Genomic DNA, 17,700 nt, shown 5'->3' with positions numbered 1-17,700 from the left:
AGAGCCCTATTCAAGTAGATGGAAAATATGTATGTGCTTTTGGGTAAAATAGAACAACAGAATCCTTTCAGATTGGGTACCTGTACTGGTTTCATTTTGTGGTCTATGCTAGCCCACTCTTTCTTGCCAGGCCACATCCTGCATCCTGCATGCCCTGCCCATACTTGCACTGCCAGCTGCCTGGAGAAAAAAAATGTCCTGTCCCTTTAATACAGGCTTATTTTTCAGGCAATGTCATTTACTTCCAGTGCCATGAAAAGCTCCAACTGCCCATTTCTACACTTTAAACCTCTATTAAAGGGACAGGACATTTTTCTCCAGGCCTGTTGGCAACCCTAGCCTATACCCATATCCATGTGCTTTAGAAAGCTAAACCATCCCTCCTGTTTCCCAAAATGCTGTCCTCCATGGAGCCATAGCACTACCTGGCCTGGTGTGGGGCCTTCAGCTATAGAAGATTTGTCCCCTTGCAAGTTTATCTGCAATGGAAGATCACTTAATCTGTATTATCCATGTCCTCGGATCCCTACTCCCAACCTCTAACAGAGTTTTGAATTGCTCCCACTGTAGTCTCATAAATTGCAAAAGCTGAAAAATCCACCTGCCGTTATTATTATTTGTATTTTATATTTCCTTTTAACAGGGTTTTTTTTCTGGGAAAAGAGGTGGTGGAACTCAGTGGGTTGCCCTTGGAGAAAATAGTCACATGGCTGGTGGCCCCGCCCCCTGATCTCCAGACAGAGGGGAGTTTAGATTGCCCTTTGCACCGCTCAGCGGCCCGGAGGACAATCTAAACTCTCCTCTGTCTGGAGATCAGGGGGCGGGGCCACCAGCCATGTGACAATTTTCAAGAGGTCCCGGAATTCCGTTCCCCCGCGTTCCCGCTGAAAAAAAGCCCTGCCTTTTAACCCTCACAACAACCCTTTGAGGTGGGTTAGGCTGAGAAAGAAAGTGGCTGACCTGTGGTCACCCAGTGAGTTTCCTGTCTGGGGAACTGACCGACAGCAAACTGTCTCCCCACATCATGGTTGCCAGGTGATAAATGGGTCCTAAACAACATTGATTTCAGCCGTGTTCAGTTTGTGTTTATTTCTCCAAATCTCCTCCACTCAGCTCCTTCTGCACTCAGGGCCAGTGCCAGAGTTTCTGGCGCCTGAGGCTGGGGGGGGGGGGCAGCTTCAGGACTGTTCCTGCACCTGTGCCTGTGTGCGCACCTGGACTGCAGGGCAGCAGGCAGCTGGGCAGGAGGGCTGAGAGGCTGCTGGCCCAACCAGGCGGGTGGCTGGGGAGGCGCACGTGTGTCCTCCCAGCGCTCCCACTCCATTGCTCCGCGTGCCGCCCTAAACACCTGCTGTGCCTGGCCTGTGCCTGCTGCTCCCAGCCAGGGGTGCGTGTTGGCGGCAGCAGCAGCGCGGGAGAGCTGGGAGGCTGCAATAGCTGCGGGCCAGGCATGGCAGGCGGCTGGGGTGGCGCGTGGGCAGCTTCCCATCCCTCCCAGTCAGCCGCCCGCATGCTGTTGCCGCCAGCTCTGAAGTGCGCACCCCCACCCCAGGCCCCAACGCCCCCTCTGGCTCCTCAGCACTGGAGGTGATCGCCAGGGTCGCCTCAATGGAGGCACCGGCCCTGTCTGCACTAGCTACACTGTTACAGCTTTTGATAGTAATGCTCAGTTCTCTTCACAGTGTTGAAGCCTAATTTTGTATCTTTCTGTGCCAGACCTGGTCTGGGTTTACAAGACGAATACTTAGCGCTCCGCTTAAATAGCTCTTGAAAATGGCCATGCCTTGCGACTGTTCACAGGTGAAGGGGGAACCTGGCTCCTCTGAGCATCCCTTGCTCTTTGTTTGCCAAGAGACATAATCAAAGAATCTCAAGCCAAGGCAACTTCCCCCTGCTACATATTTCTCCAGAAGGAATGTATTTTATGCAATGGACTCTTCATCAAAGAGGAACAACTGGGAGGTTTCACTTGGAAATTGAGTCCTTGCATTGGGGGTTGGGGAAGGGGGGTTCTTATTTTCATCTGTTTTTATTTATACCTTTCTCAAGGCATTTCAAGAAAATAACGCAGCCAAACTGGACCATGTCCCTCTTTTATTTCTCTCCCTCCCATTTTCCAGACCCTTTGCCAGGGCTCTTTTCAGCTTGAAAGCTGTACATAACCACCTGTCCCCAGAGCAGTGAATGGCAGTTTGGCCACTATTCGATGCTTCCAAGGAATTGTTGGCCAAGGCACTCTCCACTGAGACAGAAATCTGAGAAGCCGTGGGACGGTTCCAGTAAGGTTTATTCCTGGCAGTTAAAATCTCATCCAATCACTGTGAATTCATTGTATCTAATGGAAAGAGCGACATCTGGCTTGGATATTATGAAAAGATTACCAGCTGGCTTGTCATGTATTATGAAAAGAATAACATTTGCCTTGGAGGATGCTACCAGCCAGGAGCAGGACTTGAGGGACCACAGTGACAAATTTCCATCAGAGTTGGCGATGAACTTGCCACACTTCTTCAAGGCAATTGATATGCCTCTGACTCAGATCATGAGATGGGGGAGGCAGCTGAATCCCAGCCTTTCTCCACCTGCCTGGTGGATAAATTAAATAGATGTCTTCTTACATTTATCTTTTCCTGCACCCTGTTAGAACTTATACAAGAGGAGACCTTGTTCCATCTGGAATGTGGTTTATTCCAGGCATCGTTTAGTTTATGATGGACTCTGGCTTGAACCAAATAAATAATAATTCAGTCCACATGCCTGGATGCTGTTGAAAGCTTGGCAAAAAATTCTAGGTAGGCCTCGTGACCAAATTATCATAAATCTTAGCCTTGTTCTAATGGGTGTTTAAAGTGTTTCACTAATGTTATCTCAGGAACCTTTAAAACTATAGGAGGCAGGATCGGAGTACTATCTGATTTCTGTCTCTTTTCCAGCTCATTCTTTGCTTCCATTTTATGGTCTCCGAGAGCATTTCTGTTGGGGTGTTTCTTGGGTTGTGGGGGATATGTATGGCTGAAGCTGACCTCATGGCTGCATCGGTTTCCCGATGCCCTCACTTAATTCAGACCTGAACAACATAATACATTTCTCCCAAAGCTGAGTTGGGGTTCTCCATGAGCTGGCCTGGGATACAACACATGCGGCTGTGCCAAGGGGAAAATAACGCTCCTGGGGGCCATTATTGGTTGGGAAAATGGTGCAGGGAGGACGGAGCCTGAAACCCCTCCCAGTCATACTGCAGCCCAATCTGAATCAGGTGCTTGAGGAAATAAGTTCCATGCAGTTGTTGGGTAACTGTGACGGATGCGAGTCAGGTCGGGAGAATCCTGACCCAAACTCATGGAGAAATGTAGTTTGTAGTTTGGGGCCTTCACAAAAATTTTAATATCCCAGGCAAAGCTGAGGCGGTGCATATGGGGAAATGACTAGCCTCAAAGGCTATGCATGGTGTGAAGAGCAGCCTTGCGAAGCCACGGCTCCCAGCCTTACTGCTGTACCTGATGGTAGCATCCCTGCGAAGCGCAGTCAGCAGAGATTACAGAAGCTGCATCTCATTCTCTCTTGTCCCCGTCAAGGCCCTTTGTCATTGTTCACACCCGGAGCTGATGTCCAGAACTTGCAGCGAGATAACCAGAGGGTCTAGCAGACCCATCAGCATGATGCAAGCTGGCATTCGTGATCCCTTTCTAGAAGCTGCCACAGCAAATGTTCGCTGCTGATGCGACAAGGTTTAACAGCTTTCACACCAGCCTCTGTCCTGACTTCCCCTCTTCTTTGGCAGCCTTCCCTTCACATATTCCATGCTTTGCCTTTATGCCCTACTTGTGGATTTTGTAAAAGGCTGGCCACTATTGGAAGCGGATGCTGGACTAGGGGAGCCAACTTGGTCCAATCATGGCACATCTGTCTGTGTGATAACAACCACTGGGCTTTTCTCTTTCTCTAACTACTGTGAAACCTTCCCATCTAGCAGAGACTGGAGAACGGTCCCACGCTCAGGGCAGCAAAGAAGGTCTGCTGCTTGCGCAAACTTGCTGAAGAGGGAACTTTACCTTCTGTACCACTTGTGAGCCATTTGAAGTGTGCCTGGCCATCAGTGGGGTGGCCATGCAAAGAATCCCAAGATGCTAAATGCAAGCCTAGCAGTCTTGTCTGATTCTCTATTACTGGGATTGTGGTCCAGTTAAAAAGTGGCATCTGTGGCATCATTAGTTTTCAGGGCCCTACCTGTTGAGACATACATGGGTGCTCATTGGTTGATCTCAAAGCTTTGTCCCCATGACAATCTGAGCCTCTGATTAGATCTGGTAGAACGTTTCAAGGGACTATCTGTATTTGGAAGGAGTTTAGAAAGGTACTTGGATATTCATTCAGATGTAGTATTTCTGTGTGCGGGACGAATGGAAAAAAGAAACGTCAAAGAACACTAGGTTGGAATCAGCCTGTTTTTTCCATCTGGAATCTGGCTGTGAATCTAGATGGGGAAAGGGGGGGGGGTGTCGGAAATATGCATCTGTTTGTCTCCTGAGAACTGCCAGCATTTCCAGTCCTGTTGGGAAACAGGGATGGGCAAAATGACAGCAGGGTTGGCTTAGGGTGGAGGCAGCAATTTGCAGTTGCGGGTGGGGGGCTGGTATTTTCTCTGCAGCAGGAGAATTCATTCCAGTCTCAAAGCTTCCATGCTGGCACCAGGGTCTCCTCATGCGGTCTGTAAAGGCAGAAAGGATGGGTTGTTGTGCCAAGACTGGTACGGCATAATGAAGCTAGGGACCTTGACAGTCAACCTAATAGTCTTGAATTCAGCCCTCTGGATTGAAAACAACAGGTTTAACGCAGCCTATTTGTACCTTTCTTTTCTGGCCATTAGTCTGTCAGATTGAAATGGGGAAGTTGCCTCTCCTCTCTTCCTCCAGTCAGTGGCATCAGATGTTGTTCTATGACATGACTTACAGACAGTCATTATGTTGGGGAGCAGGGCCGGATCGAGGGGGGGCAGGAGGGGTAGTCTGCCCCCGGTGCCATCAGGGAGGGGGTGCCGGGAGCAGCTGCCAGCTGCCAGAGGGCGCAGGCAGCAGCGTGGGCAGCCTCGCAGCCCCCTGCACTGCCTTTTGCCTGCCCCGCAGGATAGGGGGTGGCCAGCTTGCCGCACTCCCCCTGTCTTGCAGGGCAGGCAAAAGGCAGCGCAGGGGGCTGCGGGGCTGCCCGCGCTATTCGCCTGCCCCGCAGGACGGGGAGGGGCCAGCTGCCCCCTGTCCTGCGGGGTCAGCAAAGTGACGTCATCACGCAGCGCAGGGAGCGTGCGCGCACTGTGTGCACGCACAAAGTGGTCGACCTAGGGTTGCCCCGGGTGCCATCAACCCTAGATCCGGCACTGTTGGGGAGCTAACGTTCCAGAATATGAGAGGCCCAATTCAGCTAGGGAACATGGCATGGGGGCAGGAGGGGCTTCAGCTTTTCCTCCTGTGTTGTTTTCAGAAGCTGAAATGTCTGTGTCCCCCTCCCCCTCCATTTGCCTTGCTGTGGAGTTGCATGTGCTGCAGTCCATGCATGTGGAACCCCCCAACAGGACAAAGAAGGCCCTCGTGTGGCTGTTTGGGCTTAGGAAAACATTGTGGAATGGAAGGCTGAAGTCTCACCGCCCCCCACCCCCCATGCCATGATCTGAAGCCAAATCGGGTGCTGGAACATTTGGGATAGTTCCCTGATGTAATATTTGTGACTTGTGGCAGAGCATGACGTGTCATCTAGTTTGGCCCTTAGTTTGAGGGCTGAGAGATGGGGAATGGTCTCTTTGGTTACACCATCCTGCTCTTTCCTAAGTTCCTGTTGGAATATATAGTTCACATGTTATGGATTACAGAGACTGGACTACCCACCCTATGTAACATTCAGACCTCAGTTGTGGATTCTCCCCAATTCAGGCACGTTTAGTGCGCAGTTTGAGCCATTTCAGCTAGGGCAGATGGTATGAGGGGAAAGGCTGAAGTTTCCTTTTCATGAAGGCCTCAGTCCTGACCTGAATCATATACCACAGCAGTGAAAGACAAGAAGAGGTCTGCTAGGCTCAGAGGCTTTGTTGAAAACCCAAGAGGCAGGCAAATATAGAGAGGAGATTTCTTCTGACTTCCTTACCATATCTTAGCACTAAAAGGAGTAAAAAGTGTATTATAACTAAGGAAGGGCCTCTCTTGGCTGTCTGCCTGGATATAACTGCTAACAAGCAGAATGGAAAGTGAAACTAAATTAAAGCAACTCTTTCGCCTCTAAGGAGCTATGTCAAAATAACTATGCAATTTAGTAACGGAATATCACCCAATTCACAATGGCTCAAAACACTCACGCCTTGGAGGGTCCAAGCTTTACATGCAGAAGAAATTATAGCAGGGCTGGAAAAAGACCAGGGCCCGAGGCATGAACCATTTTGCCACTCAGAGTAGACAATACTGCTCCAGGGATGCTGAGAACTTTATCCCCCCAAATACAATCGGCATTTGAACTTGTTCACAATATCAGTTTTGTGCTGAGTGAATGCCTCATATGATTACCTTGATAATGTGCTCACAAGTCAAAACAGTGTTTTGAATAGTTTTGCATCTTCTAGTGGTTTAGGGTTGCCAGCAGAGCCAGTGTGTCAATGGAGGCAGGTCCGGCAATCGTCTCCAGCGCAGAGGTGCCAGAGGGGGCTTGGGGGCGCGCTCCACGGAGCAACTGAGCAGGAGGGCTGGGAGGACGCACATACGCCAAGCATTTCCCCCTATCTCCTGCCTGTCGCCTCACAAACTGGAAAGGACCAGCTGACCCAAAGTGATGTCATTGTGCGGTCCTGAGTTCCACCACCTCTTTTCCCAGAAAAAAAGCCCTGCTTACATATATTATCATGCCAATTACATTATTTCTGACCCAATACCGAGTTCTGGCGTTAACATTTAAGACCCAGAATAGCCTTATTCTAAGACACCCGCTGGCCCAACTCCCCCTATATACTGGCTCATGCTTTGAAGGCAGCTGGGGAAGCCTTATTGTACAAAACGCCTTCGGAGAAATCCCATTTGTGGAAATTGGCACGATGACATTCTCAGCAGCTGCTTCAGTTCTCTGGAACTCTCCTTTGCCCTGGGGATGGGTCTTTATCTAGAGGTCTTCCAGTATCAGTTAAAAACTTTAAAAAAAAACTTTGGGAGGCTTATTTTAGTTAAAATATGTCTTCTGTGCACATAAGTTTTAAAATGCCCACTATCTGTTTTAACTGTTCCGTATGGCTTTTAATGTAGCAAGCTGACTTTTTCTTTCATTAAATAGAAATGCGGGATAGAAATGTACTAATAATTAAATATGCCCCAACAACATCAAGGACTGGGAGTGCACCATTTAAAATTGGTTACACTGAGTGTATGCGTTGTTTTTTGCAGTCAGTGGCATGAATCAGTTTGGCAGCATTCATTGTTCTGGTGCATTGTCAGAACTGAATGGATCAAACTATGGTTCTGAGGCAGCAGCTCAAGAATGTGTAAAATGAATTAATACAAACAGAGAACCACACTCAGCTTTGGAAGTCAGGCAGGGACGAAAAACGGTAATGAATGGAATGCTAGAGAAACAAGCCACACAGCTCCTCTAACCCTAGCAGGATCAAGACAGCCAAGGAAGCCACCTCTTTAGTTAGTTGAGTCCCCCCCCCCCGCCCAATCAGGTCCATTGAGCAAATGGATCAGAGGAAAAGAGCGGTACAGCCACGACAAAGTACATCTGGAGCTGATGAACTTTTAGTCAAATGGACAAGGCTAGAATAGAGAGAGAAATCATGGAACTTTCCTCCTTACAAGCAGGACTGAAATGCCTCTTCTTAAAAAATTGATTTTTTTTAAACAGATGACAACATTGATTGATGAGGGAATGGGAAAGCAGTGTGAGAATGCCCAGGCAAAGAATAGTTTTGATCCAATTTCAAACACATGTAAAACAAAGGGGTTTTTTTTGAGGTTCAAGGGTCCAGTTTGCAATAAGTGAGCAAATTGTCATCTGGATAGAGGGGTGATTTAGTACTCCTGTGCTGGGGCAACATGCACCAATGGTCGTTTCATTGCAAGGCAGCTCATTAAAGAAGATTCTTCAGCAATTCTCTTCCCTCACTGAATGTTCTGGTTTGTGTGTATGCCAGGGAGCATAAACACCAGAGATTCACTGTGACAAAGTGAAAGAAGTCCTGTGTTGCATTTGGAGAACACCCACTTGGATATCCTGCCTTGGACACTAAAATCATGCTGGTTCTGATTTCGGTTTTCATACACTTTCTGCAGATGGTCCCCCCATCGCATGCGCTCAAAGGCACAACACTACATGTCCTGCAAATGGTTGCCAGCCTCTAAGCGGGGCCTGGAGTTCTCCTGGAATTACAACTGATCTTGAGTCCAGACTACAGATATCAGTTCCCCTGCAAAATAGTAAAGAGTCCAGTAGCACCTTTAAGACTAACCAACTTTATTGAGGCATAAGCTTTTGAGAACCACAGCTCTCTTCATCAGATGCATCATGCATCTGATGAAGAGAGTTGTGGTTCTCAAAAGCTTATGCTACAATAAAGTTGGTTAGTCTTAAAGGTGCTACTGGACTCTACTATTTTGCAACTACAGACTAAAATGGCTAATTCCTCTGGATCTAGTTCCTCTGGAGGAAATGGCAGATTTGGGGGGTTGACTGTGTGTCATCGCATCCACACTGAGCTCCCTTCCCTCCCCAAACTCCACTCCTGTTCTCTGGCAGAACAGGAGCATTCTCTGACCTGACCCCTGCTGCCATGCCTGGCTCAGCAGTTATGGGAGAGCATCTGCGGATATTTTCCATGCACTGCTAGATTTTCTCACCCCAGAAACAGCCACAGTTTGGCAACAAGCTGGGTTCCATGGTCTCTGTAAGCAAATCTGTTCCATTCAGATATGCACACTTTTCTGAACTGTGAATGTTGACGTGGAGCTCACACCAGGGATGCTGCCACCTCCTTTGCAGAATACAATTTCCACCCTATATTTTTGATCCATTCTGGTGGCTTTCAGCAAGTGACATTGTCATTTATCACTACAGAAAAGTGACAATTAACAAGTGAACAAAATAGCATGTGGAGATGTATCCCTTTGGACATAAATAAAGACTTCTCTGTATCAGAACACAGCATTTGTCGGCAGTTTCTAGCCTGGATGAAATAAAATCATATTCCATTTGAGCTGCAAAGCACAAACCAGATATGCTGCCCCTGTTCTTATTGATCTGTCAAAGAAGGAGCCTTCACCTGGGCACCGCAGAGATGGAGGGTCAGTTCACACACCCAATGATCATGTTGAGAATGTCAGTTAAGTGTAGTCATGCCAAGTTGGGTGTAGTGGTTACAGTGTTGGACAAGGAGCTGGGAGATCCGATTCATACCCACATTTAGCTGTGAAACTCGCTGGGTGATTCTGACCAGTCTTTTTCAGCCTAGCTTGTCCCACAGGGCTGCTATTAGGGTAAAAATGAAGGATGGAAGACCAATGTATTCCACCCTGAGCTTCTTGAAGAAATTGTAGCATTAAAATAATATACTGAATAACTGAATGAATCAGTTCAGGACATGGTGATGTGGTCACAACTTGGCCCAGGTTTGTTGTGCCGGCGCTCACCACTTTGTAGCAGCAATTTCTTTGCAAAGTTGCTCTTTCTAGAGGATTGTTTTATTGATCGGTGAATGTGCCAGTCCGTACTGTCTTGCAAGTCTTGCTGAATGAGAGGATACTATCAAATTTGTTAGGGAGCAGCTGGGAAACATGCATGCACCCTTCCCTGCCAGCCTTCACTGCCATTTCCTGGATCAGTGCCAAATAGAGGTGGGCATGAACTGAAATGCAACCCAAAATTCATCATGAACTAGGCCGGTTTGTGGTTCGTGAACTGGCGGTTCATCAGAGCCCGTTTCTGATGAACCGCCATGAACTTTAGGCCGTTTGTTTTGTTTTTTGGTTTGTCACTGCAGACAGTCTGGCACTGATCAATCAGTTTCCTAGGCAATGGGGGGTGGGGGTGGGGGGGCTTTCTGCAGCCCCGTAAGTGACCTTCTGCTGCCCTGGAAGTGATGTTTTCATGAACAAAATTAACCAGTTCACGAACTGGGGCAAGTTTGTGAAAGTTCATGGTTTGTGAAACGTGACGAACCTTGTACCGCATGGTTCAGTATTTTCCCAGTTCATGCCCACCTCTAGTGCCAAATGTTCCTCCAGGTTGATTTTCAGGTTAAAACAAGCAATGTTGGTAATGTAGACCTTTTTCCTCTTGAATACCACTTTGATTTTGAAAATGTTCATTTCCCCCCAATCCTTTTGGACCATTTTAGCCTCCTTGCTGTGACTGCTTCCTCCCGACTGGATGACCTGCATTATCCCACCCCCCATGATTTCTACCTGTGAGATGCGGTCACTGAAAGTGTGGGAGGGCAAGTGGAGAGTGAGGGCAAGTGAAAGCAATGTAGATAAATAAACAAACATTTTCACAAGATGCGCTGAAAATCATTTCTAAAAAGAAAGCTATTTTTCAGCACTGCTGAAAATGTTTTTTCAAAAAGTGTGAGCAGTGTCAACTCTGCTCTAGCTGATTTGCTTCCCAGCATGAGACATATCACACCTATGTGGGCACCTTATCCTGAGAGCTTCCTGTGGCAAAGCCTGCTCAGCTTTCTCTTGCTCAGGGCATGAGTCTCAAAAATCCAAGAGTGAAAAAGGGCAGAATTAAAGAAATTGTGAAATTGCAGCTCCAACCTTTGACTGCCTTTACCTCAGTGAGAACTGAGCTTCTTTCCTTTTTCCTTCTGTCTCCCTTAGAAAGGGCTAACCGTTTTTAAAGTACCATAGGTTTGTTCTTTTTTTTTTAAATCTCGCTTTCTCCATTGTCTTTTGTTACTAGGGCAAGACTGGCAGATTTTCACACAAATTGTCAAACATCTTTCCAGTCACTTACCAGCTGCCCTGGGGATCATTATCAGGCATGTCTGGGTTCCTATGCTGGCCTAATCGGTAAGTCTCTTTACTCTGTCCTTCTTGCCAAGTGAACCAATTCTTTTTTTCCTTACCAGAAGCTGAAAAGTTTGGACCAGCTGAAGTTTCTAGACTCTCTTCAAATGCAACTGCATGTAGTTCACACTTCAGTGTTCAAGAGGTGTCCAGAGCATGCATAGTATTTATTTAGTTGCAGCCAACCCCTGTTGGAATTTTCAAGGCAAGAGATAGTGGTGGTTAACCATTGTCTGCCTCTGCATAGCAACCCTGGTCTTCCTTGGTGGTCTCCCATCCAAATACTGCTGAAGGCCAACACTGCTTAACTTCAGAAATCTGATGAGATCAGGTTATCTGGGCCATCCAGGACAAGGCACTTACTACAATATAAAAGTAAAATTAAAATATAGTAGAAAAAGTACAATAAAAACAATAAAAACTTGTACAATAAATAAAACAAACAAATCACTCGCTGTATTTTTTTTTTTAATAATGCGTTTATATCCAACCTTTCCATGTGATTCAGGACAGCTAGTAGAAATGTTTCTTCCCATTTGCCTTCCCTTGATAGTGGAGATAAAATCATTTGCATCAGCCTTTGCTTGCGCTCTAATGCTATGCACTGCTCTTACTGAATGTTGCTGGATAACCATCTTGTTGCAACTTCTGAAATATTTTCATTTGCTGCAACCCAACAATGTAGATGTGGGTCTCAGAGACAGGCAGTCTGTCACTTGTCCTTCTTGCATTACAATTTTTTTTGCTAACAGTGGTCCATTCATCCCAAGAGGAGATAAATAAATCTTCAAAGAGAGAGGATGCTTCCTACCACCTTGAAATAAATGGTCAGTCACTTGTAAATAAGCTCTCCTTGCACCCCAAGGCAATGTTTGGCTTTGCGACAGGGTCCCAGCCCTTGGGAGCATGCAGGGGACGGTTCTGCTCAAATTCACATGAACATATAAACTAGCCTTATACTAAGTCCATTGGTCTATCAAGACCCCTGTTTTCTACTCTGACCAGTAGTGGCTCTCCAGGGCCTCTGGCTAAGGTCTTCCACATCATCTATTGCCTGGACCTTTAAACTGGAAACGTGGGAGTTGAACCATGGAGCTTCTGCATAAAAAGCAAATGTTCTGTGTCTGAGCTACAACCCCTGCATGCTAAGCTAGTGTTCTCATCTGACCCTTTAAAAACCCACTGCTTTCAACTCTTCAACTTTTCAACTTAGAGGCTGAAAACACCACTTCAGATATCAAAGGCATCACTTTACCACTTCAGATGTTAAAGACGTCCAAAAATGCTTGTTTAGTAGTCTTATAAAAGAGTGAAAACACCCAGATCCTAAGAGGCAAACAACCTTATAGGAATCAACAAAGCAAGGATGTAGGAAGGCAGTTATTGCTCAATCTTCTAATCTAAATGATACCATAAAAGGAAAATCAGGAAATTTACATGGCATTTAGAAGGGTAGGGAGCAGAAAACTTAAAAATGGCAAAAGGTATAAAAATAGAAACTTTTCTTTTTTAAAATAAATTATTTAGAAATAGATAAGATTTGGCAATGGAAAATGCATAGCAAAGCTTATACAAATAATATTTGCAGTTAATTTGAGACTTACAGTAAAAAAATTAGAAACTTTTCTAAGGTGATTGGTGTCAAATGTAAATCTCAGTAGGATTCTACCACAATCCTAAACTAACTCACTAGGGAATACATCCTATTAAATTCACTGGAACTTACTTCTGTAGATATCCTTAGGACTGCACTGTAAGGTTACTTGCAGGCAGAGTTCTTTGTTCTCAGATCATTTCCAAGATGGCCTCAGGTATGTGGCCTCTTACACAGGCAAGAAATTTAGTTATATTGGTGAGACAAGGGATATGCACCCCAAAAATCTGGGTAATCTGGATCTGGGTATATGGGATAAAAAAAAAATCCAGGATCCCTGAAATCCAAGGCAGATTCTCTGATTAGGTTTAGAGAATCACAGATTTTACCCACCATTATTCCCTATGGGGAATAATGTTTGGTGGGCTGGGGGATCATTTTTTAGGCACTCTCCACCAAATTTACAGGAAACCTACTCTTGATTATCCACTAAAAACCTCTGTGGGCTCCTGAACAAGCCATCCCCAGCCAGTCTCCAGTGTTTCCTATGGACGAAACATTTCCAAGCTTTTAAAACTCCACAACACTCCCCCCCATATGTGGGATTCTCTAGTTCGACATAACCCCTTGCAAGCTTATTTTTGTCAAACTGGAGAATCCCTTTAGTGAAGCAAGGGGAGGTGAGGCTTGCCAAGCTGCGGTATTTAAAAGGTGGCTGGCAGCAGTGGTGGCTTGAAGGGTCTCTTTTGGAGCTCAGGTAGGGCAGAATGGGATGGGAATCCACTCTACCTGCTGCTTCCTACCTTACCTCCTCAGTCTTGCCACTCACTCCTGCAGTGGCATGGAGCTTGGCTCCATTCATGCCACTTCCCTCTCATCACTGCTGCTGATCCACCTCTACTGCAGCTGTTTGTGGCTGCTACCTACAGCTAGATAATCTGGCCCCAGGGAACACTAGAACAAGGCAACAAGGAGAAAGTGGGAAACCCACCCAGGATGGATCCTGAAAGACTTATCTTCACTACTGCTGCAACCAAAGTGCTTTATAATTATACAAACATACAAATATATATATTCTTCTAAAGGCTAACGCTCTCTCATCAATGTAACAAATGTGCTCAGCATCAAACAGACATACAGTGATACAAAATTATGATATAACAAGTGCATCAAATGCAGTAATCTGGCCCAGCAAGTCCAGATATTATAGCACTGGAAAAAGTGCAGAAAAGGGCAGCTGGAATGATTAAAGGGATGGAACACTTGCCCTATGAAGAATGGTTAAAGCGCTTGGGGCTCTTTAGCTTGGAGAAACGACGACTGAGGGGTGACATGATAGAGGTTTACAAGATTATGCATGGGATAGAGAAGGTAGAGAAAGAAGTCTTTTTTTCCCTTTCTCACAATACAAGAATTCGTGGGCACTCAATGAAATTGCTGAGCAGTCGGGTTAGAATGGATAAAAGGAAGTACTTCTTCACCCAAAGAGTGATTAACACATGAAATTCACTGCCACAGGAGGTGGTGGCAGCTTCAAGCATAGACAGATTCAAGAGGGGATTGGATAAACATATGGAGCAGAGGTCCATCAGTGGCTATTAGCCACAAGGTATAGGTCAAATCCACACTCGCTCATCTTCCGCTTATCTTGCGCTGTCGTGGCAATCGCCTTTATTCCGCTACCAGGCTGTGCATCCTCACATCCACCCTTCCGGTGCGTCTTCATGGTGCAATCAGTTCTCCACACGCCACCGAGTAAAGTGTTACCGTGGGCGGTTCCATCCTCTGCCATCAGAATTGACGGCGCATGTCACTTCCCTTTTTTTAAAAAAACGGGTCAATTATCCGGTATACCGATATCTTGAAGAAGTGGCAATGTTTCCCGCACCTGCCGTTCACTGGAGACGACCGTTGTGGGAAATACAGGATTGCTCAGCTTAGCACCTCGCACTCTTGAAAATTGGGGAACTCAATAGGGAAACGGTCCCCGTGTGACATACGCATGCTCCGGTGACCATTTCTTTTCCCGCGCAAACTGCTGCTCACTACGGTTGGTTTACCGGTATACCGACCATTATGCACTGTTAAAAAAAAGGGGGGAAGAAAACGGATATCCGTGAATATCACATGGTTTGGAGGGAAGGCGCAATAGTGGTGCGGTGATGGCGGGGAACACGTGGAATGGGAAAGCATGTGAGTATCTGCATGAATAGCACGCCAATTGCAAAAAAGCCACGGAAACAAATAGGTAGTGTGGATTCGGCCATAGATGGAACTCTCTGTCTAGGGCAGTAATGCTCTGTATTCTTGGTGTTTGGGGGGGCAATCAGTGGGAGGGCTTCTAGTGTCCCTTCCCCACTGGCAGACCTCCTGATGACACCTGGTTTTTTGGCCACCGTGTGACACAGAGTGTTGGACTGGATGGGCCATTGGCCTGATCCAACATGGCTTCTCTTATGTTATTATGTTGTTAAATTCTTAACATTCACTTGAAGAACAGAGATCATTGGTCATTCATACCAAGAGATCATCTGGCAAGAACAAAAGGACTTTCTAGCAATGTGAACACTTAAGCAAGGAGAAAAAGGAAGGAAGAGATTGTTGCTGAGAGTGAGAAATAGAAAAAGTTCCTCATTTCACATACTGAGAAACTTTCTTGGCAGATGAAGGGGAGAGACTTCAGAATTGAATTTTTAAACTCAAAATGGAGTTTGGAACAACTTGACCACACCTCTAATGGAGATAGATCAAGATGGGTAGCTGTGTTAGTCTGTCTGGAGCAGTAGAAAAGAGCAAGAGTCCAGATTAACAAACTTTGTGGTAGGGTATGAGCTTTTGCGAGTCACAGCTCACTATCTGAAGAAGTGAGCTGTGACTCTCAAAAGCTGATACTCTACCACAAGGTGCTACTGAGCTCTTGCTCTTTACACTTCTAATGGAAATTTTAAAATTCTTAAAGTCATGATGAATTGCTTTTATTATTTGTGCTTCTACTACTTTAGTGTCATTGTGCGAAGAGACACAGGAAGCATTCCACCCTTACTTTAAATGCATGTGTATTAGCAGCACATCCTTCGGCCGAATCCACACTACCTATTGTTTCCGCGGCTTTTTTGCAATTGGCGCGCTATTCATGCAGATACTCACACGCTTTCCCATTCTGCGTGTTCCCTGCCATCACCGCGCTACTATTGCGCCTTCCCTCCAAACTGCATGATATTCGCGGAAATCCGTTTTCTTCCCTTTTTTTTAACAGTGCATAATGGTCGGTATACCAGTAAACCAACCGTAGTGAGCAGCGGTTTGCGCGGGAAAAGAAATGGTCACCGCAGCATGCGCATGTCACACGGGGACCGTTTCCCTATTGAGTTCCCCAATTTTCAAGAGTGCGAGGTGCTAAGCTGAGCAATCCTGTATTTCCCACAATGGTCGTCTCCAGTGAACGGCAGGTGCGGGAAACATTGCCACTTCTTCAAGATATCGGTATACCGGATAATTGACCCCTGTTTTTTTAAAAAAAGGAAGTGACGTGCGCCGTCAATTCTGACTGCAGAGGATGGAACCGCCCACGGCAACACTTTACTCGGTGGTGTGTGGAGAACTGATTGCTCCATGAAGACGCACCGGAAGGGTGGATGTGAGGATGCACAGCCTGGTAGTGGAATAAAGGTGATTGCCACGACAGCGCAAGATAAGCGGAAGATGAGTGAGTGTGTATTTGCCCTTCCTAAAATTATTTACAAAACGGTGTCTCCACAGGGGGTCATGATCATGAACCATCAAGATGGGGGTCCTGACCTATGGGTGCAAGACAACTGGGCTAGAGGGCTGATATTTATTGTGTGTTGGGAGTGGGACAGAGTTTTCATAAAGGAGTTGTAAGAATTAGGGGACAGAGAGGATTAGTCCTCTGGGTTTCCTAAAGGCATGTGGTTGACCCCTGTGGGAACAGAATAGTGGATTAGATGGATTTTTGGCAGGACCCAGCATGGATTTGAGTGGGGAGATATTCTTACCTCATCAAGCTGGGAGCTGGTTATGCTCTGGGGGCAATAGCCAAATCAGTCCTTTGTTTTCCTTGTGTTTTGGACAGGGTTTGACATTACGCCTAACTACATCGACGCAAGCATCGCCAGCCTCACCGTGTCCCCATCATGTTCCTGCCGGGGCAGTGGCAACATGGAGGAGGATTGTGAGAGGTTCCTGAGAGACTTCACAGAGAACCCCTGTCTCCGTAAGGCATTCTTGCTGTTCCTGGGGCCAAGCTGAGCAGATCAGGCCAGACAAACTGAAGGGAGCTTGTAGCTACTCTCAGACTACCCCACCCCCTGCCCTGCTATGTGTCTGTGTGTGAGATACATGTGTCTCTATATAAAAGAGAGCCAGAGAAAGGCTGTGCCTTTGCAAATGCCACTTTTGCGTTTTCCCAATTTTATAATATATGCAGGGACTGGGATCTGCTGGGGGGCTCTCATTGGGAGGTGGAAGCTTGAAAAGCATGGGTGGGAGTTGATCATTTCAGTTTCTCACATTAGATACTAAAATGGCAAAAGTAAGAATCAGTCACATGCAGTTTGTGTCAGATGTAAATTATTTTAGTTTATAACAATAATGCTAACTAACTGATCCTGACTTTTACCATTTTAGTGCCTAAAACATGCACATGTACATATATATCTATATAAAAATATGTTTTGTATTATGGATCACGATGGGTAGCTGTGTTAGTCGGTCTGTAGCAGTAGAAAAGATCAAGAATCCAGTAGCACCTCTAAGACTAACAAAATTAACACCTCTAAGACTAATAAGACCACCACAGATTTTGTTAGTCTTAGAGGTGCTACTGGACTCTTGCTATTTTGCACTATATACATGTATCTGCAAATGCTAACTGCTTAGTGCTGAGACTGAGCTGGATAGTGCCAAAAGACCCTGAATATTTGGAATTGTCTTACACTCCCGGTATTATCCCTTCTGACTAGCAGTGGCTTTCTGGGGTCTCTGACTCAGAACGTATCATCTTGCCCAGCCCAGCCCAGCCAACTCAGTTTTATTTGTTGTGATTCTCAATCAGCC

The 17,700-nt window shown here is 46.2% G+C and overlaps 1 protein-coding gene across 2 annotated transcripts in view; it reads left to right on the top strand.

Moving 5' to 3' along the window:
- Window positions 1–17,700, top strand: part of GFRA2 (GDNF family receptor alpha 2) — a 94,932-nt gene that overhangs the window by 59,394 nt on the left and 17,838 nt on the right. For both annotated transcript variants that reach the window (XM_054997787.1, XM_054997786.1), the window contains exons 5-6: window positions 10,924–11,033; window positions 16,718–16,858. In XM_054997787.1, coding sequence (XP_054853762.1) covers window positions 10,924–11,033; window positions 16,718–16,858 — 251 coding nt within the window. The remainder of the gene's footprint in view (window positions 1–10,923; window positions 11,034–16,717; window positions 16,859–17,700) is intronic.

This window comes from Eublepharis macularius, chromosome 14 (assembly GCF_028583425.1).
Source record: "Eublepharis macularius isolate TG4126 chromosome 14, MPM_Emac_v1.0, whole genome shotgun sequence".
NCBI classification, from domain to species: domain Eukaryota; kingdom Metazoa; phylum Chordata; class Lepidosauria; order Squamata; family Eublepharidae; genus Eublepharis; species Eublepharis macularius.
Note: the sequence above shows the minus strand (reverse complement) of the source record. Positions and strands in the feature narration are given on the sequence as shown.